The sequence below is a fragment of the Stigmatopora nigra genome, chromosome 10 (assembly GCF_051989575.1).
Source record: "Stigmatopora nigra isolate UIUO_SnigA chromosome 10, RoL_Snig_1.1, whole genome shotgun sequence".
Lineage (NCBI taxonomy): Eukaryota > Metazoa > Chordata > Actinopteri > Syngnathiformes > Syngnathidae > Stigmatopora > Stigmatopora nigra.
In genome coordinates, this window is record NC_135517.1 from 12,081,274 (window position 1) to 12,099,358 (window position 18,085).

General features: G+C 37.3%; 2 protein-coding genes across 12 annotated transcripts in view; both read right to left on the reverse strand.

Annotated features, from left to right (window-relative positions):
* Positions 1-2,519, reverse strand: part of cadpsa (Ca2+-dependent activator protein for secretion a) — a 47,975-nt gene extending 45,456 nt beyond the window's left edge. For 5 of the 10 annotated variants that reach the window (XM_077726189.1, XM_077726191.1, XM_077726190.1 and 2 more), the window contains exon 1: positions 1,790-2,519. In XM_077726189.1, the coding sequence (XP_077582315.1) occupies positions 1,790-2,149 (360 nt within the window). In that variant the 5' untranslated portion in view covers positions 2,150-2,519. The remainder of the gene's footprint in view (positions 1-1,789) is intronic. The other 5 variants (XM_077726194.1, XM_077726198.1, XM_077726197.1 and 2 more) reach the window with 1 other exon arrangement.
* Positions 2,520-5,159: 2,640 nt separating this feature from the next.
* Positions 5,160-18,085, reverse strand: part of LOC144203014 (receptor-type tyrosine-protein phosphatase gamma-like) — a 125,738-nt gene continuing 112,812 nt past the window's right edge. For both annotated transcript variants that reach the window (XM_077726188.1, XM_077726187.1), the window contains exons 16-29: positions 16,268-16,364; positions 15,777-15,859; positions 15,047-15,181; positions 14,653-14,787; positions 14,285-14,460; positions 14,013-14,148; positions 13,720-13,866; positions 13,156-13,249; positions 12,103-12,179; positions 11,713-11,841; positions 10,476-10,622; positions 10,108-10,250; positions 9,085-9,220; positions 5,160-8,336 (exon numbers count right to left, since the gene is read on the reverse strand). In XM_077726188.1, coding sequence (XP_077582314.1) covers positions 8,193-8,336; positions 9,085-9,220; positions 10,108-10,250; positions 10,476-10,622; positions 11,713-11,841; positions 12,103-12,179; positions 13,156-13,249; positions 13,720-13,866; positions 14,013-14,148; positions 14,285-14,460; positions 14,653-14,787; positions 15,047-15,181; positions 15,777-15,859; positions 16,268-16,364 — 1,779 coding nt within the window. In that variant the 3' untranslated portion in view covers positions 5,160-8,192. The remainder of the gene's footprint in view (positions 8,337-9,084; positions 9,221-10,107; positions 10,251-10,475; positions 10,623-11,712; positions 11,842-12,102; positions 12,180-13,155; positions 13,250-13,719; positions 13,867-14,012; positions 14,149-14,284; positions 14,461-14,652; positions 14,788-15,046; positions 15,182-15,776; positions 15,860-16,267; positions 16,365-18,085) is intronic.

Here is an 18,085-nt window from a genome sequence, read left to right on the forward strand (position 1 = left end):
GACAAAAGAGATGTGGCAGTTTGCATGAGATTTACTGTTGTCTTAGAGGAAAAAGACTGATTATGTTTCTTCGTTAATGGTCCCACTGAGGAATACAAATACTCTTGGGCCTGATTAGAAAAGAAACGAGCCATGAATAAAATTGAAGGAAAAGTATCTCAAGCGAAATACAATACAAATCCCTTTTTTTCCAAGAGAGAACTGTTTTAACAACTGACACACACACAAAATAGTGATTCTGTATTCTAATGTAATCTAAAAATACTTATTTTTCAATAAATTTTATCACAGAGGTTTCTGGTGTAAAAGGTTGGACTGAGATTTTGGGGGGGCATTTTATTATTGTCTTATTTTTACTACTTTTGAACACAATGAAGCACTCACCAATAGTGTTAGGTCAACAAAATACACACACACAAACTCACAGTAAAGAAACCTATTAAAATAAATAGCCATATTTTTTTATCTCTTTGGCAAACAGCATCTCGGGCCAAGCAGTACCACCCACTCCCCAGCTGACTGGATAATGTGTTTTATAATGCTTTTGTACGAGTATGATCTTAAAACAAAATGTCAAATGGTTCTTTCATTCTTTGTCCACCCCAACAAAACCTCCTGTACAGAGTTCCTACGGCGACTTGCAACAAAAATCTAATTATTTTTCCTGTTTATTTTCTTACATTAGAATGATACTTTTAAAAGTTAAAGGCAAGAAACACGACACGCAAAGCACACAATCACACGACTGTCAAAGTTCATTCATCTGTATTCAAATGAGAGGCAAGTCCAACTAAATGAATGGGAAGAACATGAAAACACCTCTACTCTCATGTCATATTTCGTTGCTTATTTGCATCTCCACTAGATACACCAATCCCTCGAATATTGCAATTAATGTAGAGCAGACATGGCGAAGAAGTGAATTTGCGATAATCGAGGATAGACTGTACTTTGACATACGAGCTTAATGCGTTCCAGGATGCTCATCGATATCTTTACGCGAGGGAGATGAGACGAGAAAGACTGCGCTGTTATCATAGGCAGCCTCTCACAGGCTCAGCCACCAGGCTGTCTCATATGCTCGTATCTCAAGACAAATATTTGTTCAGAATTTTCCTCTTATCTCAAATTTCTCATATGTCTAGGTCAGTGGCTCTAAACCTTGGGCTCTGCCCCGCTTGATCATCACAGGCTGGAGATGATCACGTGACATTGCTTGGCCAATCAGTGCTGCGAGGAATTTATATATCTTGAAATTTAAAATAAAAAAAATATATTTTATTTTACACTAAAGTAGGGTTTTAATGAATATGCATATGAAATTGGCAGCTCCGATAAGGTTAAGAACCACTGGTATAGGTATTACTTTAGTTTGTTTTAATCCTACAAGTGGATGTATGCACTGTTGCATGCATGTTATATTATTTTAGGGCACAGTTTACTTATTCCCTTTATCACATTGGTTACTAAATGGAAATGAGACTTTGCAAATGAGGAGCCACAGCAAAGCCATGGCTTTGCTTCCTTCAATTACTGTCAACCAACGACAGCTCCACACAAAAATCACGATTTACTCAATTGGTGTGCAGTATCAATATACATAATTTGAGTTCTTCCAGAACACACACAAAAATGGTGCGATTGCACATGCTGCTTATTCGAACAAAGGGTGGATCTGTTGCTGCACCTGCGGAAGCAACAGTTGTCCACAAACGAGATGTGAGCGATGCACATTCACAGGCTTTAGAGGAGTGGCGCTTTTGCTTTTTTCCCCCTCATTTGATCTTACCTTCTGTTGCCTTCTGGCCATGTCAGTGGGTTGCTTTGCGTTAAACGGATACGCGATGCAACGCATCACAAACACATACAACTGGAGTCTCTTTTTCCTCTCTTCTTCTTCTCTCTGCATCTTTTCGATATCCTCCTTCTCCTTATCGCTCCCCACCGAGGGGCTGGGGCTCGAGGCTCGGCCGCAGCTGCTCGCTCGGCCCCGGGGCTGGAGCCCTCCTGAACCACCGTGACCATCGCTGTCTCGGCTCGGGGACGGCCGTGCTCCTTTGACGCTCTTCGGGGCAGCCGCCACCTCTTTCCGGTGGTCTACCTCTGGGATTTCATCCCCTTCCTCCTCGCTGGAAGACGGGTCGAGCATGCTGCCGAGTGCTGAACGGAGGAGACACCTGCTACAACGGTAGGCTACAACTCCTCCACTCCCTAAACAGGAGTGCGCTTCACAGATTTCAAGGGAGGTGGGGGGAGAAAAGGTGGGGGTGAATCCCCCGAGAAGAAAATTGTTGAAATTGCTGAAAAAAATGACTCTGGGGAGGAAAAACTACGTTCATCAATCCCACGTTGCAAAAAAAAAAAAAAAAAAAAAAAAGGTTTCAGTTCTTGTAGATGTCAATCAGTCGCAAGAAATTCGTGAGGAGAGACGACATTCGGGGGAGGGGTCGCACACAACGCTATGAGAAAGCAGGAAGATATCGCCCATGATAAACGCCGGAGGAAAAGGCAGGGCAGGGCTTGGAGATGACCATGTTGCTGAAAAATGCTGTTCTGGGGTCAGTTTGACCGCCGAGCGACACAATGGCTACCTGATGATACATTATGATTATACTATGTGAGGAAGTCTGCTTCAGATGGCAGAAGAGGACATGCAGATGATGTGTTTGGGAATGTGCACACCTGACCTGGCTAACCTGGCCACCAGCCATAGTATTCTGTCAGGTTTCAAACAATCCATGTTATCTTTAAGGTGTTTGTCAAATTATGAGTTTTATTTGGTTTCTAAATGACAACTTTTATTTCTTTTTAAAATAGAAATAGTGTACTGTCATTACAGTTTACTCCTCCAGAGTGTAGTAGTTGGAACTTCAGGTTTATAATGATTGGAGTGATGCTAGATAACACACACACCCACACACATTTAGATTTATAGGTTAGTTTATTGTCATATGGAACAAAGATGAGTTGGGTAACAACATCGCACATCTATTGCCACATTAGACTATTCTTACACAATTCTTCAGAGGATTGTCCAACAACTTTCTCAAAGCAGACAAATTTGTCTTTGTATCGTGTAATTGTACAGATAACTACTGTATCACAAAAAACAGGTGAAAACACTTCTCATAGCAGGGGATCAGAACAAATCTGGTTTTGGGTGTTGGTCAGTAGATATTCCATACAGTTAAAGATATAGATCAGGGGTGGGCAAACTATTCCACAAAGGGCCACAGTGGGTGCAGGTTTACTTTCTAACCCATGAGGAGGACACATTTTCACCAATCTGGTGTCTTACAAGTGCAGTCAGTTGCTTGTTTTCTGCAAAAATCTCATTGGTTAAAGTGACTTTGCAGGATCAGTTGTAACAAAAACAAGTAACCACAGTGGCCCTCAAGGACTGGTTTGCCCACCGCTGAGGAGGTCGGCCATTGTTCTTCGACGTTCCATGTTGCTGAATAGCTCTTTTGGGAAAGGTTCCACGGCCATCTGGCAGATGGGGTCCTCTGCCCAGGAGGAAGTGCTCCCAAAATTAAAAGGAATGTTCAACATATGCCCGTAAAAGTTCTTCAGTTTTGTGGGTTTAATTGAATTTCCAAGTCCAGTCCAATCTGCACCAATATATCACACTGCACATGAGGTGAGACTTTTTGATATATAATGAAGAGCATGTGTAAATCTTTTCTACAAGAGTTCTTGAAGGTGTTAGGCATCTTTTTCTTCTTCTGAGAAAGTGGCTGCTGTAAGGGAGTTGCACCTTTTTTAGCGCATTAAAATTGATTTTGCAAGACATAATAAGTAACCAATTTCCTCGAGCATAACTAAAAGATCAAAAAGTAGATTTTCCAATACACAATCATGGTTACCCACACCACATGGATTAATAAATTGCATAGAAGGCACAACTTTGTACTTGACAATAGATGAATAGTGATTTGGACTAACCCAATTCACATCCCTAATCATGTGAAGTGACAATTTACATCATTTAAAAAGGTGGAGGTAGATTGGGCAATCTTTTGTGTCTATGACAATCGCTCAATGATGTTCTGAACTAATCTCACTAACCACTCTTAGATCAATAAACACAGACATAAAAAGTGCATTATTTGGCTTGCCATTGGTTTTATGAACAGTTGTTGGATGATGTATGAAAAAAAAATATCAGTATAAAATAGTGCTGTAGCATATAAAGATATGCACCGACAAAATGATAAAAAAAAACCGTTGTATTGACATTTTACACGAAAATCTTCATTAATCCTATAAATAGACCAGGTCCTGTAATTAAGAATTTGTCCCGCAGAGGGTGCCATATTTACGCTGACTCGCTACATTGACAAGGAGTTACTACAGTCATGTGTCCATATTGAGGATTACCTTGGCGGTACTTCTTTTCTTGCTTAACCTGCTCAGAAATGATACACTGCCATCAAGTGGAAACACATTGACACTGCAACGCAGTTTGGCATTTCTTAGTCAGCTTTATGGCAGTTCCTGATGAATTGATCTCTTTACATTGTTGGACGACAAAAAGTACCATAGATAAAAGGAGTAGTACTTTTAAAACATTACTAACTGTGTGTATATTTGGTTTAAAACCTAATACTTTCATTAATTTCATTTAAAAGGAATATATAAACACATAAGCTCACTTCTGTCTATACTATTCCACCAAAAGTCACAGTGGGTGCAGGTTTTCATTCCAAGGCACCAAAAGGACACCTTTTCACCAATCTGGTGTCATACAGGTGCAATCAGTGGATTGCAGTCAGGTGCTTCTTGTTTTCTGCAGAAATCTCATTGGTCAAAGTGTCTGTGCTGGATTGGTTGGAACAAAAACCTGCACCCAGAGCGGCTCTCGAGGACCGGTTTGGCCACCCCTGGACTATTGTCAAGGTCATGAAGGCAAATAAGAGGCTAACATTCTGAAAAGCATGTCATCCAATCAGAATTGTCATATCAATTGGATTGTTTTGTGGTTAGCTGGAGCCTGCTTCAACTAGCACATTTTTTTCATATTTCTAGTTAGATCAAATATGTATTCGCAATGATACACTATCACACTTAACCACTAGTGACTGATCAATAGTTGATCAATTCTGCTGTCAGGTGAGCAAAGTAGGGGAGGAGTTTGAGTGTCAATAAGTCAAATAAAAAAACTCCAGAACATATTTTATTGTATGCAATACAATTTACATATTAAATAACACTAGTAGAATGAGGTTCATATACCTATTAATAAAAAGAACAACAAAATATGTCTTAATATCACAATTACTGGTTTTATATGAATGGTGTGAAGTTGGAAAGTGGCATATAATAATAATTACCAAAATCTGGGGGAAAAAAAAAACAATCACTTGTACTCAGAAGTGGCGTGTATATCAAATAAAAACAGTTTGTCCAAAAGCCACCAACATTTTGTACACATTATTAAGTAAATTTAAAATTACTGCAGTCAAGAAAAAGCAAGTGCTGTCACAAGCCTAATGTGTAAACAAAACAAAAATAAATAATAATGACCAAACATTTCCTCTGTTCCCGTCAACGATTCTCCAGTTTGGGTGCAGTTAGAGGCAGCAAAATATATACAGTTTTTATTCACAGTACAGCTGTGTGTGAGCTTTTTTGAGACATCACTATGCTCTCCAAAGAAATGAGACATCATTTTATCTTGCAGAAACCCTTCCATGTATGAGGAACGTGTCTCAAAGTAGAATGTGAAATTTCATATATGCGGCAACACACTTATAAACCCAGTTAAAGGTAATTAATTAAAGCATGGGTGACTTGAGTATATGCTAATCACACAAACTTCAAATAGTTCCAAAGTGATTCATCAAATATACTTGTCATTCATGGCACAAAGGTTAATGATACAAATGTATACATTTCAGTTCCATTTCAATATCAACCCCACATACTTAAACTTAATTTGAGTAGCTAATGTGGCTTAGCTATTGATCCAGTGTAGTAAAATACACACTAACTGAGTTTAAGATCCTTCTTATAGGTGTGAATTACACAGTGCTTTTTTTGTTGGTTTTAAATCATATGAGAAAAATGAGGAAAAAAAATAGGTCACATATTCAGGAAAGTTAACTGGAAAATCAAAATACAGTTGTCACCTCATTGTTTGTCACCTTCTGTGGTTTGTGCTGTGTTTAGGAATCATTTAAAATAAAAATAAAAAAGAAATAAATTGATTTCTTAGTCTCAATCCCAAAACTACCACAAATTGGGTCACATGAATTTCAAAATGTTTTTTTTACCCCTCAACAGAAGTAACAACACCGAAAATTTGGGAGTTTGAAAGAACTATACATAGATTACATATTTTGACCGGTTAGCCTTCTCACACTAAAATAAACAAATTAAAAAGAAAAACTCTGTGAACTATAAAACATTCAAATGGGTCAGAGAATTCTGGCAAATAAAACAAAATTTCATTTGGGCCTTAAATGATTAATGAAAGTCAGATCAAACCTCAACGTGAAATTCAACTGTTCTTTTGAGTACTTTTACGGCTTTAGCAATAAATAAATAAATTACTTAATCTCTTGTTATTGGACTACTGTACAAAGGGAGAGTTCTTAGTTTCTGAGTTCCTTTCAAATAGATACGTAATTGCTTTAGTCATTGACTAAACTACATGAATGCAGTTAAGTTGCTATTACACTAAACCTGTATGGAGAACACATATATTAATAATAACATCAAAAACAGCAACTAAGCGCTGTGGAAATAGGCCAACTGCAACCCCGTAACATTGTCGATAATTTGAAATCATGGCACGGAATAAGGCAAACTAAAGTTCTCCCAAAAATTAAGATTCTGAATCATTTATCAAAAAAAAAAAGAGAAAATAATCCATTTAGTTTGTTTCTCTTTTGGCTCACGTGCCAATGAAGTGACACAAACATAAAGATAATTGGTTAAAAGAAAATGAATTAACCACATCTGGTTTGTAACAAGATAAAAGAAAGGAGGTCAGATGATCAATAACAATTAACGCTGAGAATCACACCCTGTTTTGGTTTTCTTCAACCTGTTGCATAGAACTTGTCGAGTATTATGTTTCCTTGCATATCATAGAAAGTTTATTCTATCGCAAGCCTTTATCACACACTCATCACCAAAAAGAGTTTAAAAACAGTGTCCTTAATGCATGCTTTAGCAGAAGGGTTTTCTATGAGATGAGAATTAGCAGTAGTAAGCGTTGGTGAAGTGTGACAATTTAGCAGCATACACATAAAAAAATAAAATAAAATAAAAAGCAGAAGGGTGGGATAGCGACTGTGAATACTGTTGACTATTATGAGAGCAAATATAAGCCAGCCCGTAGTGGGTGGTCACAAATAACTTGTTAAAAAGAGTGATGCTATTATATGCATTAACGCATACATAATGTTTCCATATGTAAAAAATTAGAGGTTGACTTACAAAAAGATTTCAAGTTCACAGTTGTAACACCACTCCTCACTACTCTGTTTTTGGATAAGCTCACAAAACAACAAAATAAGAACATAACATAACAGGACAAAGCAGAAATCAACACCCCCCAAAAAAACTGAATTTGAAAACATGAGCTCAATGGTAATAAGTATCATCTCTAGTGATAATGGTTGCTCAAGCAATCGGTCAGAAAAGCAGGAAGGAAAAATGTGATAGGAGTTGAATATCTGCTGCTGAGGTGAGCTTGACCTCCTTTAGATGATTTGATTCCACTGGAAAGTGTCAAAGAGAGAGAGAGCAATGTCTTTCGAAGAAACGAGAAGGTGGCTTAGCGGAGAACAAGGTTGAGGAATGTCAAAACAATCAACTTGCGCAAGCCACATGTCTGGACTTCAGCGTAGGCAGGTAACATTGACATTATATAGTGCAAACAAGAATTGACTGTGTAGTGTATCTCTTTGCCCACCAACGCAGCGGCGTTAAACTTAAAAATGCAGGTGTAAACCAGTCAATTAGAGGACATAAAGACCAAAAAATAAATATCAAATGTTTTTTATATCATTGTAAAAAAGTAATCCGATCATTTTAACCAACAGTCTGGCAAAAAAGGCCTCAAAAAGTCTAATAATTGTTCTTTGACGGCTTAAAAAGTTAAATGACTCCTTCGAGTGCGCCAGGAGTCAAAGGGGTGCCGGTTGCTTGGAGACACAATATCATCCATCCAGTTGTGGTCCTCACACAAGTGATTCTTGACTTTCTGCCTTGTCTGACTGATCTGACAAGGATTCCAAGGTCCGGTTATTGTCCAAAGGCCCAAAGTTGCTCTCCTTGGTGTGAACAAGGCTGAGGAGGGCTTCATATAGGTACTGATACTGATCCTGGCAAGCAGTTAAGAAACAAATTTGGGAATGAGCAAGACAGTGAAGGAAAGGACACAGAGTACAACATCTTGGAACAAATAAACTCTACTTTGTTCCTGTACTTTTGCATAACTTGAAAATTTTGTAAGTAGAGGTGTACTTTATATGTAAATTATCTAATTCGTTCCACGGTCCTCACACGACTACCAACTATACCCTTTAAAATTGGGTTAGTGTCCAAATTTTGGATGAAAGGTGTGAGGAAACACACAAAAATAAGAGAAAATTATAAGGAATTGATTTATTGATGTCTTAAAATAAATAAAGCATATGAAAAGGTGCCCTGCGATAAAAAAACTGAAAATTTCATACCTAGAGGCATTCGTAAGTAGAGGTATGAATGTATTGACGACATAGAACAAAGCCAACTTTCTTCCGAAAGATTTGAACAATTGCACATAAAACTAACTCAGAGCAATGATAAAAATGGAAATTTTTGAGAATGAATTTGCTGACCAAATAATTTTCATCTGTTTAAAATAGCAAAAGGAAAGCTTAAAGGCACATAAAACTTTCCCAGTGCCCATCACTGTAAAAAGAGAGTCATCATACCATTGACTTTGCGGACAGTTAGGTTTCATTATGACTGCTTATTTAAATAAAAAGTTGAGCATTACTTCTTTTATGTTCCCACACAAATGGATGGATTCTACCAGTACTGCCTACTGACAGTGTCTCTTATAAACTACCAGAGGGCCAGACTCACCATGTCTGTAAAGACTCCTGGCCTCATCAGGTTGATCATCTTGACAACTTGATAAACATCGACAGCCCCCTCACTTTCCAGTTGCTGAGAAAGTGTGGTGAGGGCACAAAGCAAACCTGCTGATACTGCTCCAAACCTAATAACCAATCACAAAAGTAAAGGTAAGTGTCGTCTGCACAGTACTTTCATATATCTTCAGACATTAAGGGAAAGAACATGGAGGGCATGAACTTTTCAAAGAATATTGAACATTTTGCAGGAGAAATGATAAAAGAAGATTGTGATTTTTTTTATTATTGAAAAATGAAATGAAAATACTTTGACATACTTTTAAAACTTTAAACTTAATCCTGGCGTGTCTCATGAAGAGTTAAATGTAAATACAACTTTAGCTACCCTCTGGCGACGTTTATTGAGGATTTCAATGCATTAATGGGTCCGTTTCCTCAGATTATGAAGATTTTATTAGTGAGTGAAACCACAAGAGGTGACAGCTGATGCTGATGTGAGGCTCCCTGGAGAAAAGCAGGTAGCCTTCATCATGGGTTTGCTTTCATCCTCCATTAGCTGCACTGTCAGACGAGTGGCAGAGAGGAACGTTAACAGCTCAAGCCTGGCTGAATAATGAGCATGTCGTCAATTACATTGAGTTTTAACTGACAATTGTGAGGAAAAGTACAAGCTAACTGCACCAAAGAAACTAGATGAAGCATCAATTGAGTTATTTATTTTCTTCAAGGTGCAAATATATACGAGCAGAGTGTTGTTAAAGAACATCAATGTTATAGACAACTTCATTACGTCTAATTGAGCACTTTACTTGCGTATCGGCTAGGAGAAAATCTAGGACTGTCACTCATTCATATAAAGAATGTGTATATTTCTTTTTTGGCTCTTGTCAACAGCGCCTGAGAGTTCAAATGAGCTGTTTTAAAAAAAACATGCCAAGCTGCCGTTGTATTTAAAATTTCAAAATGTAGACATCTACAGGTCATATGCAATTTATTTATGTGTTGGACTTACTCATCATGGATGATGGTTGGTCCGTCGCGGATGGCTGCCTCTTCCTTGACGATGTCGATAAGGTCAAAGGTGCTGCTGATTGGCAAGTCAAGATTTGGCCACTTGGGGCACTGAAAGTGACGCACCTCTAATACGTAATCATCCTGGTAGCATATCGTGTCCGAAAAGAGAAGGAGATGTATTAATGGAATGAACAAAATATCTACATTTTCCTTCACAATAAAAGGAACAACGAGCTTGTATTAAATCTTCTGTCTTCCGTTTTTAGTACTACTAATATCATCATACAAAAGTGAAATTAAAATTTCTGTACTGCCACTAAGAATGTCTAAAGCACCAACACACACGCACACAGAAACAAAAGCAACCTGTGTAGCTTCCAGGATGAAGTCATGGATGTTGATCTGCTCCAAACTGGACAAGCAGAGTTTGTCCTGACTGATGAGGGTGACAGTAAAGGCTCCGCAGTTCATGGCCTCCTCCATACCTGGCCAGTAAACAAACTCATCTTCTGCCTGAAAGAGAAATATATACTGGATACTTCATATGTAATACAATAAATGGAATAATTTACTTCAATAATGGTTAGGGCTCATGTGGTTAAAAGTTGTAAAGGTCATCAAGGTTGAAGATTTCCAGTTCACGTAACAAAAAAAAAGTAATATAACAACTTTAAACACAAGTTTTTTTCTCCCCGCAATATTAATTTATTTCTAATATTACTTTAACCTACTAATTTTATATCAAACACAGTTTTATGGCCACACAGACCTAACATCCCAAAAAGCTTTGTCAGCAATTGTTCCCACAGCCTCCCATCCTTCTTGTCCAGCTACCTCTTAGCAGTAATGTTAAGAACAGCATTTTCTTTATTTATAGTTTTTATATGATAGTTTTTGGCAGCCCAACAGCCAGGTAGTTAGAGTGTCGGCCTTACAGTTCTGGGGTTGTCAAATGGACTGTGCTGCAACACCCTCTACTGGCTAAACAGTGCTTCCAAAGAAGAGCATTTTCTGCTCTGTCAAGTCAGGGGAGAACATGCAAGCCACTCCTACCATTTCACAGTAGTTATAATTTTAACTCGCTTAAATATTTGTCAAAATGTGCACTTGCCATTCAGTAATTAGATCTGATGCAGTCCATTCATAAGAACTGGGGTCCTATTTCCAATTATTAAACAAGTCTGTTGTGTTACATGGTAATCCATGCAAATTGTCATACTTTAATCCATGCAGCTTTAAAAAGGAATGACTTCTTTATTCAGCCATTAAGGTTGACAGCAAGTCATGACATTACGTCCTCATGCATTTGAAACATCCAGTTTGTTCATAGAGCTCAACTCTACCTAGCCGTTGTCATGGACACGTGATCACGTAAACAACTGACATAATTTCCCCCATCTTAAAATTCCTAAGAAATATGTTTGTGTTTCCTTGACAAGCAATTGCTCTGCAGCAGTCAAGAATATTCAATGCAGCAAGTTTTGTGTTCATCAACAAAAGGCTAAAGGGAGAGCAACTGAAACACTCCTCATTTGCATAATAAAACACTTACAACACTAGTAATGGTGTGTATGTGTTTGTTTGTATATATAATGCATCATACCAGTCCATGGTTGGCAGGCAGCATGACAATGATTTGCGCATTATGGTCCCAGATCATTCTCCAGAAATCTTTTGTGGTGTGGGGGAGAGGATGCTGGGTGATGATGAATTCATTACTTCGGTAATAACTCTGCAGGAAAAATAACAAAGAGAGAAACTAAAACAAATGCATACACAACAATTTATAAATCTGACTCCGTGATGGCTTATTTCTATAAATGACTTTATAGGCTTCAGACATTTATGAATATTTCAGTGGCATTTTTCGAGAAACAATCTATTTTCTCTGTAAAATGTCTCAGTGAAGGAACACATATTTGTTAAGTATGGAAGGTATGCATCTAGGTTGGTGTATTGTGTACAAGGAGGGAAAAGAAAAATGAGTACTGACCATGATATAAGAGGCGTTAATGTAATCACTTCCCTTGATGCCAGGCAAAGGTGCTAAACTCACCCTTGCTTGTTCCGCTATTCAAATAGACAGAAATGAAATTGAGTTTAAAATAAATGACAATCATTGGTTGGTAAACTCTGAAAAGTCTGAAAATACTCATAAAATAAAAATATTTGTGAACCCTGGCCTACTTGTGTTATAGATGTACATCAGCACATTCAAAGTCGCAAATGGAATTTGATTGAGAATTGATATGAAAACAGGTTTTGAAACAGAAACCTCACAATTCATATCTCCTTTGAGCCATACTTCTATTTTAACGTCTGAACGATTGGTTGTAATTATTAGTACATTTTTACATTTTAATTTCCTTTTCTGTTTTAATAATGAACTTGGAGATTTTTTCTTTTACTTGTGCAAAACTTGCCTGCACATTCCTGAATTTGGCCAAGCTATTTTAGTCAGGGACCAACTAAGCGGGGGATACTGCATTCATGTGTTGAACATTCCACTCATCCTCACATCTAAACTTTGTGCCACTTATACTACTAACTATGATCTCGGGTATGCTGAAACCTATCACAGCAAACTGCATGGAATACATCTAGAACAGTTTATCAGCAAATTGTATAAGTAGACAAAAACAATTTCCACTCATATTCACATGTCAAGCACGTTTCCAGCATGTGTGCGGAAACCCGAGTACCCCAGCAAAACCCCCATGGGCATGAAGGTATCATGCAAACACCACATTAAAAACCAGAACGGATCTGAACCCATGACCTTTGAACTGCGAGGTGGAAGTTCTAACCTGTCTGTTCACCGTTCCTCAATAAATTCTTCCTCTTGTTTTACCCGAGGGTCAACAGCTATGTTTGCCTCCTTATAGACCAGCAACACTATGCTGATTAAGTTGTATTTTGGTTAAGCCTCGCTTCCTACAGTGTCGCAGGATGCATCGAATTACCACTTCATTATTATTTTATGATTCATATAACTTCTTCAGGCTTTACATTAAAGAGTATTATTTATCTAAAATGCAAGACTTACATGGCACCACTGAGGAAATTCTATTTTTCTCCTTGTTGCACTCCTTGTGAGAACTGAAGCACTCCATGAATCTGGCATTGCACTGTGTGATCAACTGAAACATGGTAAGAAGTGAGTTACTGTCATGTTCGAATTTTAAACAACAATGCATTAATTACAGAAATCAACAGCGTATTGCAACATCTCTTCTTAGCATTGATTCCATTATCTTGGCAGAATTTCAATATCATAATTACTTTTGTTCTGCAAAATTATTCACCTTGGTCATGATTGTCGGAAAAAGATTAGAATACCAAACTTGGTGTTGTTTTTTAATTATTTCTTTATATTTAATGACCTCAAACAGCTGTTATTAACATGATCAGAATCTTCTTCAGATTTCCTCTTATTGAAATTTACATTTAATTTGATTCCACTTGAAACAAATGATAGAAATAGATTTCTCATAAATGAATGCAGGTAGTAAAAATCAAGATACAAAGTTAATATTAATCACCATCAAAAGAAAAGAAGTGGTAGACTTTTAATGATAGATACATAGAAAAGAAATATTTGCTCCTTTACCTTAAACTGCTTCTCCACACGAGTCTGACCACTGTGTCTTGGTTTCATGATGGTATTTGTGTAGTGATGAAGGTGGCTGGCTACAACCTCAGTCTCCTTGCCCAGGATGGCTTCCACCAAGGCATCATGGATAAAAACATACTGCTCCTGGATCAACCAAGCAAAATGCAATGCACACAAAAAATTAAAAAAAATAAAAAATAAAAATGTCAAAAAACAAACAATTTGAATGTATTTTTGATCAAATAAACCACAAAGTCTTGCACATTTTGTTAAAATAAAGAAATTTGCACCTCAGTCTGGACTAAGTAGTTGCGTTGAGTCCGTATGTGTTTGAGAAAGCCGAGTATGTTAACTGTGTTCTTGTCCTTGATTTGCTTCAGCATGCTGTCAATGACGATATAGGTGCCTGTGCGGCCCACTCCTGCACTGCAAACACAACACCAGAAAAACATTAAAGAGAGTAAACCCTCGATAATCGATTCAAATCAACTTTTTTACGCATCTGTACTGTACAAACTGAACGTGCAGTACGTACAGTGTGTCCGGAAAGTGTGAGTTTTACCTGCAATGGACAATGATTGGCCCCATATCAGGCTTTTGGGCAGCAGATGATCGGCGAACAAATGTGAGCACAGGCAAGGTGTATTCAGGAACACCCATGTCGGGCCACTGTGTATAATGGTACTGGAGCACGCTTCGTTCACACAGGGCCTGTGTCTTTGTATGCCCCTTCCCACTCTGGGAAGTGGAAAATAAGAGATGACATAGCAGGTTTTGGCGAAGACAAATGAGGGTGCATTCATGTCGAAAAAGCATCAATTAGGCTATCATATGTTGTATACATATTCAAATTAGGCAGGCATAGAAGAGGGAAACAGATGAAAAATGAAGTAATATTACAGTGGCTAGAGAGCATGGAAAGAGGCCTACCTTTTTCATTTTTGTGTTCCGCAATGTAAAATGTCGAACAGTGTAGCAGGCATAAACACTGGTCTTTTTCAGCGTCACAATTAGGCTGCCATATTCCTCACTATTTTCTGTTGGCCAGTACTGGTCACATTTTCTCTGCAATGACAACAATATAGACACATAGCCGTTACTAATTAACAATAAAATCATAAACTAAATAAGATATCTTCCTTTTCTAGATATGAGTACTTATTTTATGACATGCAATGGATAACGTGTAATATTGTCAACCTCAACATATTCTCGTGTACATATTGATTGACTCCATGCATTGTATACATAGAATTATATTTCCCATATTTTGATAATGTTGGCAGTTTCAAACAGTAAGTGTGTGTACATGTGTGTCACCTACTCGTCCTTTTTCAACTAAGTTAGTGATCATGACAATGAGGCCTGTGTTCTGCTCCCACACCATCCGCCAAAAATCGTCAAAAGTAGATTTGAGTGGGCCCTGTGCAGCAATGTAGGCTTTGGGCTTATGGTAACCCTGAAAGAGACATACTTTATTCAAACTTGTGGTGGAAAAGACAGTATTAAAAACCATTAAGAATTTCAAGACTGGTATACGCTATACACGATACGTCTCTAATATCAATATTGAAATAGAAAGATAAAAATGGACCTAATTGCAGAATTAAAGCAGTTTTGTGTACATTTGGCAAATAGCAAAAGCAAACATGCTTGTATAAAAGAGTATACCTAAGTGTAGCATATATTGACTTGATATTATTGTCACACTAGCTAAAACGCTCCCAATCTGTCAGATTGCTCATATATCTCCAGACTACAGACCTCTTGAGGCGAACCCAAAGATCTTCAATTGGCCTCAGGTTAAAATGTCGGTTGTCATTTTCTATTACTGTTAATTTGGGCACGTGCCCTGTGTCGTTGGGTTGCTTTGAAAATTGGCATTTCTTTTTACCATAAACCTCTCGCAGGATGCCTAAATATCTTATTTTAATCCCACATGTGATTGTTAGTTAAATCTTTTAGGGCCCTTGAATCACAGTCTACCTTCGTTATATTTCTCTTACAGTATACAATTCTACTTTGCACATGAAAAAAATGTGGAAAAAACTCACATCCACGTAGTTGGCGTTGATGTAGTCAGTGTATTTGTATTCCTTTCCCACTAACATCCTCAACTTCACTCTGCTGTGGTCATCTAAGCATAAAAGAGATTGTAGATAAGTGATGGTTGGAGTTTAGGAGTAAAATCAGCAAAAGCATTTTGCAGTAACACTGTGTAAATGTGCTATTCAAGTGCATTGATATAGGAAGATGCACAAGATCACAATGTACTGCAAATACACATGTCATCATCCAACCTGCATTTTACACCTGCCCTTTGCTTCCACCATACACACAAGTAAGCAAGAGTGATGCACTTTTAGACACTCCCATATAGATAACGGTGGCTAATGACAGCACAAGATATGCTAAACAAAATGTATTGCTGAAGAACAGAAGACCCTTTCCAACTTTATAAACCTATGATTTACATTACTGCAATATCACTTTAGCTTGTTTTTTTAATGCTTATCCTTTTTTGGTTGAAATAAACGATACTCACAGGCCACTATATTGATGTATCGATTCTTATGCTTGTTTTCAGGATGATTGGAGTTTTCCGATGCGATTTTCATCTCTGCAGCGCAGCGTTGAACCTCCTGGGAAAGCATCCACACAAAGACCCACAAAGAGTCATAAAGACATACTTTTGCTTTTATATCTTTGCAAAATGTTGTAACTAGCTGCAATGTTTCCCATTCTAATTGCATTCCACAGAGGCTGTTCTAGTTGGACCTGTTTGGGTGGATTCCATCTTGTGGCTTTCTCTCCCATTATCTTTTGAAAGAGCCATTCCCTCCAGTATTTTTCTTTGCAAAGATTCAACACAAACTTAATGTACCTTTGAAATTATTTTTTGAGACTTCAGGGCATTATATACAAAACATTGAAATGTTACAATTGTATACACATCTCACCTAAAGGATTTGCATGTAAATTAATGCCCATGTTCAGACTGCATTACATTATATTATTTTCCGTCCTGAAAATTAAACGATGTAATGATTTTGGATGTCTGCGACATTCAGTTGAGAATCTTGAGTGGCTGCCAACAAACAGTTGCTGGCATTTAAAAAGCATGGTTAACAAGGACACAGACACTTGAATTTGTTTGGAACTTTAAATCTTATTTTCCCCTGTGTTTCACAAATCTTCTTTTGGATCGTTGGTTATACATTTTTTTAAAGTCTTATTGGGATGGGGATATAGTTTTGGAATAGTGGGATTCAAAACAAAACACATAAAAAATATATTTCTTGTTAGAACAGAAAATATGGAGCACTGCTTATAATATCCACCTAGGGATATATAAACAAACTAAACCTCTCGTTACAAAGGATAGTTCACGTACCAGTGAAACTGTGGCTGGCATTTTGATATGGGAGAGGGAGTAGACCTTCAGCTGGAGCATGGCAATACATATAAACCTTTCTTCCATGCATCTTGTCTAACGTCTGCTCTAAAACCACTTGACCTTTACTAAATACGAGTTCTTTCTACCAGTCTCATCAATAATGTAAAGAATGTATTTATTCTGCGACTGAGGAATCAATCAAATCCAGACTCATTATTCCAGATAAAAGCTTTCATGGTATCTGCAATTCAATGTTTTAAGTGGAAATTAAGATTTATGATATGTGTGATTTGTTTCAAGTGGTACTATTTTCTTCCAACATGTGAATGAGGGTATTGCTTATTTTCATTGTGAGTGGTATTACAGAAGAAAAAGGTCGAACATCAATCCATATTCTGTACAACTCTGTGGAGATTTCTAGTCTGTTTTATTGATATTTTGGCAACAACAGAACAAAAGTTATCGCAAGACATTTTACATCATAGGCTTCTCAAGAACAAGACTCCTCAGACCAACTAAATCCCATACAAGTAATCTTCTTGCAAAAGATGCAAACAAAAGAAATGTAAAAAAATAAAGAAAAGTACTCTCAGTGAGGTGATTGTCTGCCTTATTATAGTGGTTGGGTTGAGATGGTAATGTGAAAAAGCAGTATTGTTAGAATCCCACACTGCAGATTGAATCATTTTCTCTTAACAAGCAATAACAAACAAAAATATAACCATTTATTTTCTCTTTTCACAATTTCACTCACTCAAAGAATTTGAGTTGGGGTTGATTTTATGGTAAAAAAAAATCCTTTTAAAGTAATCAACTGTTGACCACAACAACATTTTCATTTGAATTTGCTGAATCCATTTCATAAAATGCCATTCTATTTGTTTACTGACATATTCTGGTTGTATTTTGTAGATATTTATCATTATCATTATTATTATTCTTATTCTTTATAGTAAAGTTACTAGT